General features: G+C 53.1%; 2 protein-coding genes across 3 annotated transcripts; one reads left to right on the top strand and one right to left on the bottom strand.

The window, feature by feature from the left end:
* Window positions 1-3,257: 3,257 nt before the first annotated feature.
* ANXA9 (annexin A9) lies at window positions 3,258-9,155 on the top strand. The gene is made up of 13 exons (XM_083374589.1): window positions 3,258-3,323; window positions 3,619-3,778; window positions 3,933-4,029; window positions 4,351-4,544; window positions 4,838-4,951; window positions 5,090-5,174; window positions 5,792-5,871; window positions 6,148-6,207; window positions 6,339-6,438; window positions 6,680-6,775; window positions 7,377-7,435; window positions 7,879-8,001; window positions 8,430-9,155. Exons 2-13 carry the CDS (start codon window positions 3,737-3,739, stop codon window positions 8,490-8,492), a joined length of 1,113 nt encoding a protein of 370 aa, XP_083230715.1. The 5' UTR covers window positions 3,258-3,323; window positions 3,619-3,736; the 3' UTR covers window positions 8,493-9,155.
* Window positions 9,156-9,194: 39 nt separating this feature from the next.
* On the bottom strand, window positions 9,195-17,697 carry MINDY1 (MINDY lysine 48 deubiquitinase 1). 2 transcript variants are annotated; one of them, XM_083374588.1, is made up of 10 exons: window positions 17,358-17,697; window positions 13,756-15,242; window positions 13,588-13,645; window positions 13,252-13,316; window positions 12,980-13,138; window positions 12,238-12,340; window positions 11,732-11,874; window positions 10,666-10,845; window positions 10,097-10,231; window positions 9,195-10,008 (listed from the first exon to the last, which is right to left on the bottom strand). In XM_083374588.1, the coding sequence occupies exons 2-10, from the start codon at window positions 14,248-14,250 to the stop codon at window positions 9,928-9,930; spliced, it is 1,419 nt and encodes a 472-aa protein (XP_083230714.1). In that variant the 5' UTR covers window positions 14,251-15,242; window positions 17,358-17,697; the 3' UTR covers window positions 9,195-9,927. The 2 variants fall into 2 exon arrangements, with proteins under 2 accessions (XP_083230714.1, XP_083230713.1); XM_083374587.1 differs by lacking the exon at window positions 17,358-17,697 and adding an exon at window positions 16,700-16,802.
* Between the last annotated feature and the right edge of the window lie 70 nt (window positions 17,698-17,767).

Raw genomic sequence — 17,767 nt, 5'->3', positions numbered from 1 at the left:
CTGGGCGGTGGGAGGGGAGCGGAAAGCCCCCTCCTCTCTTTAGCCTTCGGCTTGGGGAGGGGGCGGGAAAAAGAGATGCTTCCCAAGACGTCCAAAAAGCGACTTTGGGGCAAGGTAGAAATTGGGGTGCCTCCTTCCCCCCCACCCCGCGGGAAATAAGGAAGGTGCGCAAAAGAGGCCAGGGGGAAAACTTCCTTATTTATGGGACTCTTCTCCTGCTTTTATTACTGTTTATAAATAAGTTAGCTGGAATTGGCCAGGAGTTGGGGAAAAACCTGACAGGTGGGGGTCTCCCATTTCAGCCCTGTCTCCTCTTGAAAGAGGAGAGGGGATTAGACCCGACTCCCCCCCCCCCCGCCTCTCTGAGCATCCATCGCTGGACCCCATCCTTGAAAACTACAGAAAAGGGGGGGGGGTATCCATCTGGGAAGCAGGAAGAAGCTGCATCTTTTAGCCAAGTGGAGAGACCCCTCAAAATGCGCCAGACCCCCTACTCTGTTCCCAAATCTATGTTTCAAATAAAATCAAGGAAGAAATTTCAGCAGAAACATCCGTGCAAATGTTTGGGTGGAGAAATAAGTGGACATTGCAGCCAGAGTTTTTAAAAGACATTTCGGTTTTCTCCTGCTAGCATCCATTCAGGCCCCTGCAAGCTTTTGTCCTATTTACAAAGGGAGGGGTGTTGCTTTTGTGAGCTTTGGGGTGGGGATTGGCTTATTTTTCCACTGAAAAACTAAAAAAAACACTGCTTTTTCTTTCCTGTTTTCCCAATGTTTTTGAAACTCTCGTTGGAAAAATAGGCCCAGTTCGCTCCCTGCTAAGGTCTCTCTGGTTCTGCTTGAAATCTGAACATTTTCCACACTTGAAGTCTGAATTTATAAAGTGAACACACTTTATAAATAAAATAAACCCACTTGTATTTTTTGAGATTATTTTTAATGGGATTTTTTAAAGTCTTACTTGTTCTTTTATAGGTCAATCTAGAAGGGCAGTGTCTTCATAAAGCACAATAATTATCAAGATGCTGAGGAAAACAGAGAAAGGGTGGAATCTGGGAATAATTTTATGGTTTGTTAAACTGGGATGAACAATTTTATTCCAGCTCTGTCAGAAATTGGATCCCGCAAAGCCAATCTAGATTACAAACAAGTTTAATCCCAGTCCTAGCGATGCCATCCCAGCGATGTATCGTGTTCTCTCTCCAGACTTATTTAGTCGTCTGCATTAATTAAAAACGAATTTGGCTGTGTTTGGAAACACTGACAAAGACACGCAGGAGCTGACCGATTTATGCCACACACTGCACTTTTCCAATTGATCAATCCTTAATAATCCTTCATGGTAAATCCCAGGAATTCCCTAATGGAAAAATGTGCAGAATTCTTGCAGCAGAGAAGAAAGAAGACGGAGAGTCCATGGAGGAAGGGGGAGATTTCAATTATTCCAGTGGAAAAAAATCTAGCAACCGCAGCTGTTTTGCTTCCTCACGGAAGTCCTCTGAACATAATTTTCTGTCCGGAGGGATTTGCAGCACAGAAATAAAATGCGGAACAGGCTGAGATGTGCAAGAAGCACCCACCTTCTCTTTTGCGGGACATCTCAATTGCCAGTCCCAATTTTTGCTGGTGGCAGGTAGGAATTCCTCCATTTTCTGTCCAGGAATTCCAGGCAGAAATGCCACTGGGCGAGCTCAGAGGCCAGTCAAGATCTTCCTCCAAGTGACTCTCACATTCATTTTCCTGGAGGAGAACGGGATCTTCCTGCCAAGCTGGCCCATGGGCAGCAGGGCTGTTGTTCTTGCTGGGTTAGTCATCTGAGGAAGACTGCTCCTGGACAGGAGGCTCTGCTTTAGAGAGTTGCTGATTTACACACACACACACACACACACACACACCGAACGTTGGTTTCATTACAAACACTTTTTAAAGAAAAACCTGAATTGATTCTACACTTTCCCACGTAGGAAGCTGCTCAAAGTGCAGGAAGGCTATCGGTACCTGGATGAAAGGCAGGGAGGTGCTGCCCTCTGTTGGCTCAGCCAGCCATGGCACCCTCAGAAGGGAAGTTCACAGCGCCCCCGGTGGAAAGCGTCGTAACGGTATGGCTTCCTCGCCTCCCCCCCCCCGCGCCTTTTTTTTTTAAGTGTCCAGGGCAAAACAGTCTAAATTGTTAGGAACTCGGCTGCAAAAGGAGATTTTAGAAGCGAGATTTGTCCTCCCATGATTTCTCCCAAGCCCTCCAAAGGAAGGAAAAGATTGCAAGCACGACCCGTCAAGAAAGAAAGCTACAAAGAGCATCCGAGGGAGTGTCGCAGGCTCCGGGCAGCGAGAACTCTCCAAAGTTGCGGGTCTGAGTTCCAACTTTGTACCCGGAGGCCCCGGAGAATTTGAAGACCCTAACCCGCCGCAGGCTGGAACCAGCGCTGTCTCGCGTTCTGACGGCGCTCGGGAGGTTGGGCTGGGAGCGAACACGTGGGAAAGACTTCCAGAAACCGTTCAGGCTTTCTCAGGGAAATCAGGTCTGCAAGTCCCCCATTCGGCGGCTGCCCATCTTCCCTTCTCCCAGCTGGTCCCCCTCCCTCGGAACTGAAAAGACCCCCTTTCCAGAGGAGTTCATATGAGCAAAGGTGCTGAGTTCCAGTCCCGCAAAAGAGGCTCGGAAGAGAAGCAACGTGTTCCGAGACAGGGCGACGCGATTTCAGGGAAGCTCCCGTCAACGTCCCGAAAAAGCGAAGCGTCCTGCACGGGTCTTCGGGCGAATTCCCCTTCTGACGACCACCCAGCCTGAGTCGGGGGTCTCTGCGTGCAGAGGGGCCCCCCCGGCGCCGCGGGGCTTTCCCTTGCGACCTGGGGAGGCTTCCGCCCTGGGCGGCGGCGTCCCCGAGTGGCCGCCCGGGTTTTCCCGGACGCCCCACGGCGGCAGGTGCGCTCCGCCAGGCGAAGGACCCGCCGAGCCGGCGACAATTCGCAGTCGGGCTGGAGAGCGACAGCCCGGACTGGTTTTTCCGAAGATCTCGGCGCTGGTTGGCTGCGGAGCCGCCCTGGGGGGAGCCGCTGCCGCCCCCGCCCCTCCGCCTTTGGGGACCACGCGGGGCCCGTCGAGGAGGAGGAGGAGGAGGAGGAGGAGGAAGCAGCAGCAGCAGCAGCCGACTTTGCGCGCGGCTTCGCTGGAGCGCCCGGCTAGCCAGATCCCCCTTTTTGGAGAGGGGCTTTGGGGCTCTCCTGCTCCTGGGGAGGAGGGAAAGGGGGGGTCAGGCCAGGGGTCAGAAGAGTCTTCGGGGGGGGGGCGATTTCAAGCAACACTGAGACTCGGAAGACCTCAAGGTGCGTTTCTCCAAATCCCTTTCCAGTTTCTGCTTTTTAGAAATTCAGTCGGGTCTTTCTGCCTAAAACTGGGGAGTTGTTTCCCCCCCCTCCTTTCCAATTCCTCCTCAACGCCCCTCTGCCCCCACTTCCTCAAATGCGGAGCCCCTCCTGCTGCTGCCCCGCGGGAGGGGCCACTATCTAGATTAACTCCTTGCCTGTATTGCTTCTCCCCACCCCCCTCCATTGTTTTAGCTTGAATTGGAAGCTCCCTGCAATTGGAACCCCCTCCCTCCTGGGGTTTCTGCCCTTGCAGGCTCTCTTCTTCGCAGCAGCCGGGCTGGCTTGCTTGAGGGCTGCTTAAGGGGGGCTCTTCCCCCTCCCCCTCCCCACGACTTGGCAAGCGTGCAAGGAACCGGCTGGAACAGGGATCCATGGCCGATGAAATTTTGGAGCAGTTGCCGCTGGCCGAAAAGGTGAGGGGCCACCGAATCTTCTTTCCTTCGCTACCTGCTGCCCCCTAAGGAGGAGGGAATGGATGGAAAGGTCGCCCAGGTAGACTGTGGGGGCCAGTGGAGGCTCGGCTCAGCCGGCCATCCAGATGTGGCTCTTTGCAACTTTCTGCCCTAGATGGCCGTGTGGGGCACCCTGGGGACCATCCGGCCTCACCTGAATTTTGATGCAGCAAAAGATGCCCAGATTTTCTTCGAGGCCATCAGTGGCGAAGGTAACGCGCTGCCCCTTCCCTTCCCTCTCATCTGCACCCGTACAGCCACCCTGCGAGGTGGGCTCTGCAGAGAGACGGGAAGTTGGACTCGGAACAGGCTTTCGAATCCAGGACACAACTCAGATGCCCATCGGATCCAACAAATAGGGTAGAGTTGGAAAATCCGGATAAGGGGTGGATGGGTATCCTGAAAGGAAGTGGCTGGGTTTAGGTCATCTGTCCAGACATACGCTGATGGGAGGCCTAAATTTAACCCCAGCAGAGGCGCGAGAAAATAATTATGCTAATGAGGCTTTTGATGTAGATGATTTGCATATGCAGATTTCGACTCTTCCTGGAGTACGTCCAACTCGAGGGGCAGGAGCAGAGTTTGCAAACTCCTGGTTTGGAGGCCCCGGCTGAAACTGGGTCCCAGTAAAGGGGTCAATTGCGGAGTCCTCATTGACCTGCTGACCAGCCGGAGCAGTGAGCATCGCCAGCAGATTGCTGAAGCCTTCCTCGACTTCACCCAACAGGTTGGGCCAGGAAGAGATGGGGGGGGGGGAATTAGTGGCCCTTCCTGGGAAGGAAAAATGAGCAAAGCGGTCACTCTGGCGTGGACTACTGCAATGTGCCAGTGTAGGGGCAGCCCTTGGAGACCGTTCTGATTTTTGTTTGTTTGTTTCTTTAGGACAGTGCCACCAAAACTGTGCATTCCACTAAAAAGCCACGTATCTCGATCTTTTTCCCAGCCATGATGTGTCTGGCTAGGGTCCTGCTCTGTTGGGGGGGTCTCCCCAAATTTCTCTTAGTCTTTCTCTCCTTCTAGAGCCTGCTGAAAACCCTGGAGGCGGTGGTGCCCAGCCACTTTGAGACCATCATCAGGGCTCTGCTCCGTCCGGCGGCTCAGAACGATGCCCACGAGGTCCAGGCGGGATTGCAGGTACCCCCTTCCAAAGACTGGCACCCTGTTTCTGCCAAGGAAGCCCCATGACCCTCCCGTCCTTAACACACACAAACACACGCACCCTGCAAAGTTGACAACTGTCGCTTCCTAACCTGGGCCACATTTTCTTTGCAGAGTCTGGAGGTGGAAAGCCTGATTGAAATCGTCTCCACTCGAAGGGCAAAACAGCTTCAGGAAACCTTGGCTTATTATAAACAAGGTAAAAAAATATTAAACATACCTGCTTGTTCTTAAAAAGCAGAGAAATAAGAGAGGGGAGTTGCTGGGGAGAGAAAGTTGCCTGATAAACTTGAAAAACCAAGGGAAGACGGGCCCGCCCTCCTTTTCATGCCTGCGGAACTCCCTGAAACATGATGCAACCGTGAGCTTTGACCTTTAAAGCGGTGATATTTTACTTCGTTGAGCATTCCTATAGACCAGAGGAGGGTCCAGCCTTTGCAAGCTTAAGAGCTGTGGACTTCAAATCCCAGAATTCCAGGCATGGCTGGTGGGGAATTCTGGGAGTTGAAGTCCCTAGATCTTAAAGTTGCAAAGGTTGAACACTCCTGATGTAGACTAAGAAAAACTCACAAGAGTATTATTTGGCTACCAGAAAAAAATGCCTGCCTTAGAATCTCAGAAAGGATAGCTCTGTTAATCAAACACATTATCTGAGACGCTTAAGAACGCCTCTTTCCTGAGCTTACTGCAGAGCCCCCTTGTGCAAGAGTAGTCTACCTCCGACCGTTTTCTCAGGAAGGGAAACAAGGAGATGCTCCTCTCCTTCCTGATGTAAAGGGGGCCAAAACTCCCTCCCCACTTCTTCTGCTGACGTAGATTTCAAATCAGACTTGGAAACGGATATCGCCTGTGGCACCACCGGTGGCTTTCAAGAACTGCTTCTTGCCTTGATTAAGGTAAAAATAAAATTAAGGTAAAGTAAAATAAATAAAATAAAAATATTTTAAAAAAATAAAAAAATGCAAGACAAGGCAACGCCCCTTTGTAAGAACCCGAGATGGGGTGGGTGGGTGGGTGTTTGCTTTCCTAAAATTCAAAGCGCTCTGCATATCATCCTTTTTAAGTCCAAAATGTTGGGCCCACTCGGCGCTTGGTACCGTTTAGGAAAATAATGTATATTATTTTGCAGCAAAGTCTCACAGCTGTCTTGTTCACCCCTTCCTTCCCCGCAGGGTGAGCGGGAACGCTACTCGGGGACGATCGATTACGTCTTGATACGGCAAGATTCAAAGGTGAGACGGGAACGTGGGGTGCGCCTCACTTCGGGGTCCCCTCTATGCCCGGATGGGGTCAGCGGCTTGGATCCCTCTCGGGGCCCATTTCCAACATCCCCCCCCAAACCCTGGACTTTCCCCCCCCCCAGGCCCTCGCCCACGCGGCCGCTGGTGGGGATGCTGGATGCCCGGAGCAGAGCGAGTGGGTCCGGATCCTGGCTCAACGCAGCCCCGAGCATTTGAGGAGAGGCAAGGCCAGCCCCATGCTTCAGGCAGGACACCGTGCGGTTATGTTTCGCCATGCTGGCATCCCCAAACGTGCTCGTTTGTCAGGCCAGATTGGGCTAGGGAGGCTTCCCGCTGCAACCCTGATGGAGTCCCTGTTCAAAAGCTAAAGAAAAACTGGTGCTTTCAGGGCACAAAAGGGGGTGTGTGCCTTCTTCCAATAATTTTTTTAAAAAACCACCTTTTTTCCTTGCCTTTTTTCCAGTGTTCAGCCGGTACCAAGAGCTGACAGGAATCTCAGTTGAGGAAAGTATGGAGAAACACTTCCAGGGAGACTTCCGGGAAGCGAGTTTAGCGCTGGGTAGGTGCCCCCCCCAGACGCAGGGCGAGAGACCTCCCGAGGGAGACCCTGGATCCGAGTTTTAGTCTGGATTAAATTGAGGAGGGGGGAAAAAACTAGTTCCAGCAATGCTTTCTGCACATGCTCAGAAGCGCTGTCCACCTGAGTTGTGTCTTGTTTACCACAGCCTGGGCTGAGGGCACCCGGAAGAAGATCTGAGAATCTTCTTCCTTCTTGTCACTGCTTTTAAAAACGCAGGTCGCTAGTCCTCTTGGTCCTATTTTAGCACGATCCTTAGGGAACCTTATCTCTAAGTTAAGGTAAGAGTTGCAAGGCCACTTAAATCAGCCTTTTTCCTCCTCTTTCTCCCCAGACTGGCTAAGCAAGGCACAATTAGCATAAATTAAGCTCAGGAACTGGGAACTTTGCAAGTGGATTAGCCAGTTTCAAACCAGCTTTGTTCTGCCTGACTGGCTCTCCTTCCCCACTCCAGCTGTGGGTGCTTCGTCAGGCAGAAATCCGGCTTGCGCAGCTCTCTTCGCTGCAGGACTTTCAGCCCAGAAATGAGGAGAATGACCAAAAATACAATTGTAATTATTTTGTAAAACTAAATTTCTTGCAGTTTCCCTCCTGAGAAACACACCACTATATTTTGCCACCAGGCTCCACTCAGCCATTAAGGTGAGGGTCTCCCCTTCTGGTGCCTACCTCTTCCCAAATCCCATTACCCTCGTTACCCCCATCCGGGCGGCCACGTTCTGCTTCCGGGTCGTGATTCGCACGGGAGGCCGGCTGAGCTGCTCCGGACGGTGCGTGAGGGTCTCCTCTGGTGGAAATGAGCCCCCCGCTGCCCCCAAGGACCCTTCCCCAAATGAAAGCCCATAGGCCTCCTTCTCATAGCGAAAGAGAAGGACAGACATGGACTCTGTAGTCCTTTTGTACAGTCTGGCTGGAGAATAACTGAAGGAGGGTATTGAAACGGTCTGGTCCAAAGCTCTGACCAGGTTCCCAGCCTTTCTCTCATTATTTTTACTAAATTTATTTGCCCCCTGTCTCGTTTCCAAGCCACTCTGGGTGGCTTACAACTTTCCCAAGGCGATTGTCATTCTCCCCCCTCCCCCCAGGAAGCAGGGCAGAGTCCCCGGACGGCGGTCCGAATCATGGTCTCCCGCAGCGAGACGGACCTTCTGAGCATCCGCACAGAGTTCAAGAGGCGCTACGGGGTCTCGCTCTACTCCTTCATTGAGGTGAAGCCCCGGGTAGTATTGGGGGGGGCGCGCAAAGGCATGTTACAGACCCCAGGGGGAACCTGCAGACCCCCCAGGAACCGTGGGAAGGACCCTCCCGCCCAGCCAGGGCCCCCTCTAATTTATTCTCACGACGCTCTTACGAGGTAGGCTTCTTGGCCAAGCAGCCCAATTTTATGCAGCCTATTTGACACACATGCTCACCGGGAACAGAACCTCCTTCTGTAGGAGCAGTCTATCTGCATGTTAGAGTTTGGGGGCCAGCAGAAGACAGGAAGGACTGAAAAGTATCTAGAAGACACAGACAGGAAGAAAACTTCCCCTTCTGCCCCCCCTCCCAGGAATTAAGCACCCCATCTTTTCTGGAGCGCCCCCTTTATTTCCAGATGGGCTTCCCCAAAACTCTCCTCCTTGCCCCTCCCCCCCAGATGGAAACGCACGGTGAATGCCAGGCGGCTTTGCTCGGCTTGTGCAAAGCAGAAGATCTGTGAGACCTGCTCCCGGCCGAGGATCCTCTCCGTCCAGAGGCAGTCTACCTTAGGAGACCACCCTCCCCCAGCACTTCCTTCCAGCAGAGCTACCTCTCGAAGTTGCAAAGGAGCTCCCCCCCCCCAAAAAAAAAGGCAGCTGCGGAATTCAGCCTGACCAGTTGGACGGGTGTCCGCCTCTCTCCCAGCCCAAATTCTTCGGATGCTTTCCAGGGGCCTGAGTTGGGGGGGTGGGGTGGAAGGAGATTTATCAGGTATTTACAACAAAACTTTGGTCAAAGTTTAAAAGTAGGGGATAATAAGAAGTAGCAAAGACCTATAGAACCTCCAGCATCAGCAGCAATCTAGCTGTGCCGGGAAATGCCAACAGGCTTTTCTCATTGGCCAGTTTTGGGAAAGAGGACCCTCGGAATAGATACAGCTTCGGTCTGATGGCATTTGAGGGGGGTTAGATTTCTGGGAAAAGGCTTAATTGTATATCCCACCCCTCCGGCCCCATTCCCTCCTGTCTGCTGCTGCAAGGGATCCCAACCCATCAGCCACAGCCCCACCCCATATGCCTTCCTTCCTCTTTCCCACCCCTCCAAAAAACCCTGGTCCTCCACTTCCCCGGGAGTTAAATGTTGCTTGTAGAAATAAACCAGATAAAACCCATAACCTCTCTGGGATCTCTCTCGGTGGATTAACGGGTTAAAAAAAGGCTCCTTCAGAAGGACTTGCTTTATTCCAATGTAAACAGAGGCAGGTTTAATTGATTAATGGACTCAAAACGGAGGCCTAAGCGATTTAGAATTTAGTCCAGTCCTTAGCCCTCAAAAACCAGGGGGAAAAGAGAGAGACAGACAGACACCATGTTTGGAATCCGCCACTGGAGACGTTTCTGCCTGGTTTGGCTGCCTTTGAGAAGGCGGAAAAAACGAGAGTTTTAAAGCCCCCCCAAAGGGTGCCAGGCTCTGTTTTTGGCAAAGAAATGCACTTTTCCGTAGGGTGGAAACTACACCGGTTCTAACTTTGCAGGCGGTCCTTCCTCCGTGCACGGGTGGCCCCCGAGGGCTCTGCCTTGGCGCCGGCCCAATCCAGGGCACCGGCGAGGAATGACCCCCTCACCCTGAAGGCTCGGAACTCAGTTCCTCCAACGGAAGCAGCCTTCTGCCACCCCCACCCCCCCCCGAGATGGGAAACTCCCACGGGAGACCCCCACAAATTGGCCCAGCCTCCGTGGGGAGATCGGCCCAGGCTGAGCCCCCCTCTTCGCTTCTCTGTCCCCCTTCCCACGTTCACCCCTCCGAGTGGGAGAAGCAAATCCACCATGGGGAGCCCCCCCCTTCTGAAGCATTTTTGGGTGTTGCAGGAGAGCCCCTGTAACAAATAGAGGGGGGGTCCTTCTCAGCTGCAGGCCCTGGAAGGGGAGGGCTCGTGGGATGCCCGCAGGTTGACCTCAGAGGACGGTGCAGTCCGTGTCCACCTTCTGCCTTTGTCTGCGCTCTCCAGCAGGGCGGTGGGCCGGTGGGCTTCTCCCCTAAAGGCAGGACAGCAAAGGCAAGGAGGGGGTTACTTGGGGAGGGGGTGGAATTCCCTTCAAAGCGGGGCCAGGTGGCTCTCTGTACCTGTGCCGGGGAGGGCAAGGGGGCGGGCGGTGGGGGCTGCTGATACTCCTCCTGCTGCAGCTGCTGCGCCAGCTCCAGATCGCTCAGGGCGGGACCCCCTTGCTGGCGCTGGAGAGACAGCGCAATCATGTAGTCCTTGGGAGGGGGAGGAGAAAAACAGGGAGGGGGGGGTCAGAAGGGCTGCCTCTGTTTCTTATCCACACCTCAGACCAGGGATCTCCAACCCTGGCAACTTTAAGCCTTGTGGACTTCAATTCCCAGAATTCCCCAGCCAAATTTAAGACTTGAGGGCTTCAACTCCCAGAATTCTGGGAATTGAAATCCGTAAGTCTTAAAGTTGCTGGCTTTACGTCCCCAGCATAACTCCAGTTCCCAGGAACTGGGGCGGAATTTTTCCTAACTTGCAAATTCTCAGCCAGGTTGAAAAAACTTGCTTGCTTTACCAAAGCCACCAATGTCCCCTTGGGGTCCCATCCTTGGAGCGATCCCACCAGGGGAAGGGATGCACCACTGCCCTCCCCGCTGGGCCCCTCTGCCAGGAGTCCCCCCCCCCTCCATCCCTGGCATACCTGATCCACTTGCCTCTGGTCGACCGGGGAGCCCCCCGCCGCCTCCTTGCCCAGCGTGTGGCTCAGGCGGAACTCAGCGTCACAGAAGCAGCTGTCGCCATCCACGTTGTGCAGGCTCTCCCAGGTCACCTGATCCTCGTTCAAGAAACCCTGGTCGGTCACCAGTAGGTAGAGGTGGCTCTGAAGCCCAGCAGGAAAGAAAAAGAAAGAAAGAAAGAAAGAAAGAAAGAAAGAAAGAAAGAAAGAAAGAAAGAAAGAAAGAAAGAGAGAGAGAGAGAGAGAGAAGGGGAAGGAAGGAAGGAAGGAAGGAAGGAAGGAAGGAAGGAAGGAAGGAAGGAAGGAAGGAAGGAAGGAAGGCCCTATGGTCAAAATTCAGACACTTGGTAACCGACTCATACTTATGACAGTTGCAATGATCCCCTTTTGCAACCTTCTGGCATGCTTCACTTAATAGCCATGTTACTAAGAATAGCAGTGATTCACTTAACAACTGTGACAAGAGAGATCACAACATAAGGCAAAATTCACTTAATAACTGTCTCATTTAGTAACAGAAATGTTGGGCTCAATTGCGGTCATAAATTGAGGACTAATTGTATTTATTTTATTTGTAAACCTATTTGCTGTCCATCTCACCACAAGGTGATTTATTTTATTAAATTTATATGCCGCCCTTCTCCCTAAGGAGAACTTCTGGGCTGCTTACAACTTTAAAATAAAAATATAAACATATATAAACACACACACACACACACAAAACACATATACCCATACACCGCATTAAAATGACTGCCAAATACGAGCTATGAGTAAAAGATTTAAAATAGAAATTGAGTTTATTGACTGAATCTACACGCCGCCCATCCTGCCGACCCTATAAAACAATTAAAATATGAAAAGCCTGCTAGATCCGAAGCTTCTTCAGCCGAAGGGAGAGAAACTCCTCCTGTTTACAAGCACAAACTGCAAAGAAGGACAAACTCGGCTGGGTCCTAATTGGGTTTATTCGTCCGGAACGATACACGCTCCCCACTCGCTAATCTCTCCAGGAAAAAGGGAAGAATACCTTGTGCTTGATCATGGCACTGAAGTGGTTGTTCCGGAAGAAGACGCTCAGCTCGCCTTCTTTGACCGTGGAGGTCAGCTCACACAGCCCGTGGTAGCTGAGCTGCGAGGCCGTGGACTCCAAAAACTGTTCCGCAATCAGGCCTGGACGGGAGGGGATGGAGGAAGGAAAAGAAACAAGACAATTCATCCCGTTGTATCAGGGGTGTCCAATCTGGGCAACGTTAAGACTTTGGTCGACTTCAACTCCCAGAATTCCCCAGCCAGCTTTAAGACTTGTGGACTTCAACTCCCAGAATTCCCCAGCCAGCTTTAAGACTTGTGGACTTCTGCGGACTGGAAGTTCAAGTCCACAGAAGTCTTAATGTCAGCCAGATTGGAAACCCCCCCCCCCCCGCTTTAGAGGCTTCTAAGGCATCTTCCCAGGCCTGCCAGCCACCAGCAATGCTCCCCAAAAGACCCCTCCCCATTTGGAAAAGGTGGTTTGGACCTAGCCCCCTGTATTACCTTCCGTCACCAAGTTTGGGTCGCTGGAGTGTTTACAAGTGATAATTTTTTCCACCAGCTGGTTGTAGCTCAGCTTGCCGACGGCTTGGGCCACCTCAGGAGTCTGGGGAGGAGGAGAAATACCCACCCTAAAACTGGGGCGCAGGCAGAAGGGGACACGGCAAGAACTGGGTTGACATTTCTGTGTTGCAGTACCGCTTTGCAGGGGTGTCGTTGGTATCAAACAGGGAGGGAGGGAGGGAGCGGAACTGCCTACAGGACAGCTTTGAGAGAATGGAACATAATGCCTTAAAAACGGGATATTTACAGTTCCCTCTTCTGGTTTTGGTCAACCTTGCAAAGATCCAGAGTGCCAAAGGTTTGCTCCTCCCCATGAGGACTAGTAGCTTGATTTCTTTTTCATGCCTGAAGTGAAGCCTCCCGTCTATCCATCAGGGGAGGGTAGTGCGTGGCTAGACCACTTTTGAAGCAGCAGATGCCACTTTACTCATGTTTGGCAACTTTTAAGAGGTCTGGACTTCAACTCCCAGAATGCCCCAGCCAGCGGGTCTGGACTTCAACTCCCAGAATTGCTGGCTGGGGAATTCTGGGAGTTGAAGTCCCAGACTTCTTAAAGTTGCCAAGATCGAGACAATTTAATTTATACCAACATCTCTGGCTGTGCAGACGCCTGGGTGCAATTCCACCTGGCCCCTCCGCGCCGCTCCCCCCCCTCCAGTGCCTGGGGAGCAAGGCCACCCACCTGGGGATCCACCAGCCAGCCGTGATAAAGGGGGACATTCAGGAGGTCAAACACGAGGCACTCGGGGGTATATTCGAAGTCGGAGACCCCGGTGAATCTCACGTTGACGTCCAGCCCCGTGGAGAGCTTGGGAAGGACCATCATGGCGTCATTGACGTTCTGCCCGGGAAGAAAAACCGGAATTTTCTCAAAGAGGCAAAGAGGAAAATTGGCCCCAAAGGGCCCCGAGTAGGCCACTTTTGAGGCCTGCTGCCCAAGCAACGTCCACTCACCTGCTGGAAGTTGAGCTGGACGGCCTCAGCTTGGTCCTGCGGCTTGATGGACAAGATGCAATCCCCTGCAGGGGCAGAAGGGCGGGGGGGGGAGAGACCCTTCAGTAGGCAGCCTTGGGACAGGGGTCTTCATGGGGGAGGGGGACAGGGAATCAATTGATGGAGTCCGTTTGGAAGCACCTTCCGCTAGGGAGGCGGAGATGGAAAGCTGGCCTACCTCACTGGGTTGTTGTGCAGAGGGGGGGAAAAAGGGAGGGATGGCAGGAGAGGCTTGCCAATGCTGGAAGGCACCCTGCCCGGGACAGGAAAGGTGCCAACCCCGATGAGGCTCCTTACCGAGGTAAGCCATCAGCTCGTCCGAAGTGACCACTTCCTTCTGGGCAGGCAGTTTCACCTGGGGGAAGGCAAGAATTGAGGGCCGCGGTTTCCCAGCCCCCTTCCAGGGCATCCCGGCGGTGGACCCCTCCCGTGCCCCCCCCGTCCCGTCCCAGTGCCCGCTTTTACCTTCCACTGCAGAAAGAGGATGTTCATGATGGCCAGCAGCGGGCAGGGGCCGTTCTCGCTCTGCATGATGACCGGCGTCCGCTCGCCCTTCCAGCTGATCCATTTCACGCAGTAGAAGTCCGGCGGATTGGGCTGGCTGGCTGGAGACGGGCGCGGCTTGGGGGCATCCTCGGGGGCACTGCAGCTGGCGGGCACCGGAGGGGCGCTCTGGGAGGCTGGCAGAGGGGGAGCCTCCTCCTTTGGGGATGGGGGTCCCTCCGTTTGCCCCCCTTTGGCTGCTTCTACAGGGGAGAGCCGCCCATTGTCTTTCTGTGTGACGCTTTGGGCACCGTCGTGGGTGAGGCGGGCTGGGGTCTTCTCTTCAGCCTCCGCAGGGAGAGCAGCAGCAGCCCCCTCCTCACCACCCCCTCCAGCCTCCGCGGGCTCAGGGCCCCCAGATTCGGTGGGCTCTGTCTCCTGCTGAGCTTCCTCTGCAGCCGGCATGTCGGTCTCCATCGAGAAGAATCGTCCTTTGGCTTCTTAATTCTTACTTTTTCTCAAATCAGATTCAAGGTTTTTCCAAAAGGGCTTAAGTTGTGTATTTTTGGAGGGCGACCCCAAAAAATCTCTTCACCAACTTAAAAAAAAATATATAAGTCTCTTTAATCAACAGTGGGAACGTTAAGATTGAACTTTTCCTTTCCAGCAGCCAAAAATGGGGAAACTTTGCAGAAAATTTAAGCTGGGTCTGAGTTCGCCCTTAACAGATTCCTCTGATCTTCGCTATAAGGAGACCCCCCCGTTTCATAAAAATGGCCCCAGGTGTTATTGGCCCTGAGTCTTTTTTCCTTTGGTTAGGCACTGATGAACACTGGATGCAAATTGTCCCTTAATTGATTTGGTTTTTCTCACTTGCCAGTTCCTAGGAGAGTCATTGAAATTTCAATTCTGCCATTTTTCTCCCCGATTTTACACTCAATTATTTAAAACACAGGGGTCTCTCACATTACCTTCGCTTGCAAGCTTTGATCTACACCGGATCTGGATAAGGATCAACAGACAAAAACCTTTCTTTTTTTAAAGGGAATCTCTTTCTTATCCCAGAAGAAAGGAATACAAAAAACGTTTTTTTAAAGAAAAAAAATATTGACGCTATCCTTACAATAAAAGAAACTTATGCTCCTGAATTTTTTTAAAAAAGCGCTAAAAATGCAATGAGTCTTCCCTATGGGTGATATTTTAAAGCAAAGCATGCACACACACCAAAATTCCAGTGTCTTTTTCAGGGCATCAATTTTTAAGGGGTTGGTAGAAGGAAAATTCAGTGTTTCGTTGACCTTAAATCTTTATGTGCTTTTTTTGTTTTTGTCCTTGAAGCTCAGCAAAGAGTGTCCAGGCGACTCCTGTGGTGTTTTCGTCAGCTTTGGATCTTCTCTTCTGCAAACAGACGTCTCAGAAATCTACTCCACTCCAGCTTCATGGCCCAAAGGTGAGCGCGCTCTTTGTATCTGTGGAAAATGCAGGGGTTTTAACCTCCATCCAGCCCGGAGACTAGCAAATAGGTCAGTGAAACAGGTTTTTTTTCAATCCTTCCCTGCCTTGCAATCTCTCTCTCTCTCTTTGTCTGGATTTTGCAAAAGTTAGGCCTAGGCTTATGACCACGTGAATTTCCATTGCTAAGCAAGTTGAGTGAGTCACATGCACCCAATTTTACAACTTTTTTTGGCCACGGTTGTTAAGCACCAAGTCACTGCAGTCATTAAGTGGACTCGGCTTCCCTCACTGACTTTTCTCGTCAGAAGCTGGCTGGGAAGGTTGCAAGGGGTGATCACGCTTCTGATTTCGAAGTTGTACGGGACCCCTGCAGACCTGCCTGGACAGCTGGACACCTGCCCTGGAGATCTGGGTGCAACGATCTCCAGATGTTTCCTTCTGTAGCCAAAGAGAGGCACCCAAAGACAGGCCTGGATTGACCAGGGGTCATCCAGCTGTTCCTGGGCCAACTGCATCCAGCAAGGTCCACAGAAGGAAATGCTGCAGAGGTGCTTCAACATCTGGAAGGAACCGACTGCGCCCAGGAAGCAAATAAGTCACCGCAGACGTGCCTGCACTGTGAGTGCCTGCGTGCATGCAAGGACTCACCTGCTGACAAAGAGGCTTGTTTTGCAAGACAGAAGCCGCCCAACCAGTGTTTTGACAAAAACATCTTACTGCTTTTAAGCAACAGCTGGAAGCTTCCCGTGGGGGGGGGAAGGGGAGAAGAAGGCAAGGATGCTTCCCCCCCCATAGAGCTGCATCCTCAGGGCCGGGCCCCCTCCACTCCCGAAATATGGCTTGTCTGCAACACGCTAAGAGTGGGGAGACTCCTCAGATAGAGACTTCAAACCCCATACGCCCCAGCTTTCCTCACCAGAGAAGAAACGTAACTACCAACATCAAGAATTAAATTCATTCTTGGATCATAAATTTTATCCCTCTCCGTCTGCCCAGGCAAAAATCTCTCCCTTAAGTGGCACCCCCCCTTCCAAAAAATTTCCCCTCCTCCCTTCCACTGGTGGAGGTTTGCAGCCCCCCCTCCCGTTCTGCTACAAACTTTGTTTTTGAAGGAAACTGTTGCACACCAGAGGTGTCGACAGCTTTGCGGGATTGCAAACCAAAGAGGTCAGCTCCACCGTTTCCTGGTCTGTTTTTGGGGAGGTGGGAAAGAGCACCTCATTTCCCCCACCCCACCCCCTCCGTCCCTGGGCAGGCTCAGCCGCTGCAATCCCTTCCCGGAGGGGTGCTCTCTTTAAGACCAAGCAAACCAGCCGGTGCCAAGGAGGAGAATCGGGAAAGAGGGGTGCCAGGTAGCCGAGGGAAAACCGAGGCACAAAGGAGGCACCAAAGCTTCGGGTCTGGATTCGAATCCCCCTCTTCCACTCCAGCAGCAGGGCAGGGATTGAAGGGGGACTCAAATGCGCCATACCTGTTTAGACAAGGATTTCCCCGCTCAGATCCTCCTCCGCACAAATCCTGACTTTTGTGCCAGCCAACCTGCTCTTTGCCTCCCTTCCCTCCTGCCACCCCCCACCCTCCCGCCCCCCCTGCGTTAGGCAAACCCTGGGAGGAGGGGATCCCAGCCTGGCAGAGAGAGAAAAAAAAACTCTTAAAAAAAACTAGCTGGGCTTTATTCTGCCCTGCCTCTCGCCTTTCTGCAGGGACATCTATGGGAGAGGAGGATACACCGCAGCGCAAGGGCGTTGTAGGGAAGGGTGGGGGTGTGTGTGTGTGTAAAGAGGGATAGGAAGGAACGAAAACAAAGGAAGGAAGGAAGGAAACTCTGTAGCCACCCAAGAAAAAGCAAATTTAAACGCAGGGAAGGAGGAGGGAGGGCAGTCTCGGCAACTCGCTTGGAGGGACCGATTCGGGGTTCGGGAAACGCGCAAATCTTTCTGGATCGAGGCGGGGAGGCGCGTTGGGGGTTCCGGCCTGGCAGGGGAGAAAATGAAGCTGGCTCCACTTGCCCGGAGCTTGTCGGGGGCCGGATCCAGCCTGGCCGCGTTGCAAAGGCGGGCAGCTGCATTGCAACCTGCCACGCGGTTCCTGGGTTCTGTGTGTGCGTGTGTGTGCGTGCAAGGCTTTACCTGTTGAGCTTCGGGTGGCGGTCGGGGTGCCGGCGCTGCTTCCCCCCCAGCAGCCGCTGGGCAGACCGGGCGCAGGAGAGAGGCTGAAGGAGGGATTCGGGAGGGCCACGGACTCTCTCCAAGTCCGAGATCGCCGGGAGGCCAAGCGAGGGGGGGTCCCGGGGGCTCAGAGGCCCCTCCCGCCCTTCACTGCTCCGGGGCTCCAGCTGGCATTTCTGGGCAAAAACTTGCAAAAGCTGAGCAAAGTGCAACCGCTGCAAAAGCCACCGTGAGAAAGCCGCGTTCAGACGGCCGGCTCGTTTCACGCGCCCGGATCCCGGGAACGGGCTCCCGCCGCGCCCCCCCCCCCGGTTACCGCCCGCCCTGCAAGGTAGGCAAAGCCGCCAAACCTGGCCGCGGTGACGTCACCG

This window comes from Vipera ursinii (assembly GCF_947247035.1).
Source record: "Vipera ursinii genome assembly, chromosome: 15".
In the NCBI taxonomy this organism is placed as follows: domain Eukaryota; kingdom Metazoa; phylum Chordata; class Lepidosauria; order Squamata; family Viperidae; genus Vipera; species Vipera ursinii.
The sequence above is the reverse complement of the archived record's forward strand: the minus strand, read 5'-3'. Positions and strand labels throughout refer to the sequence as shown.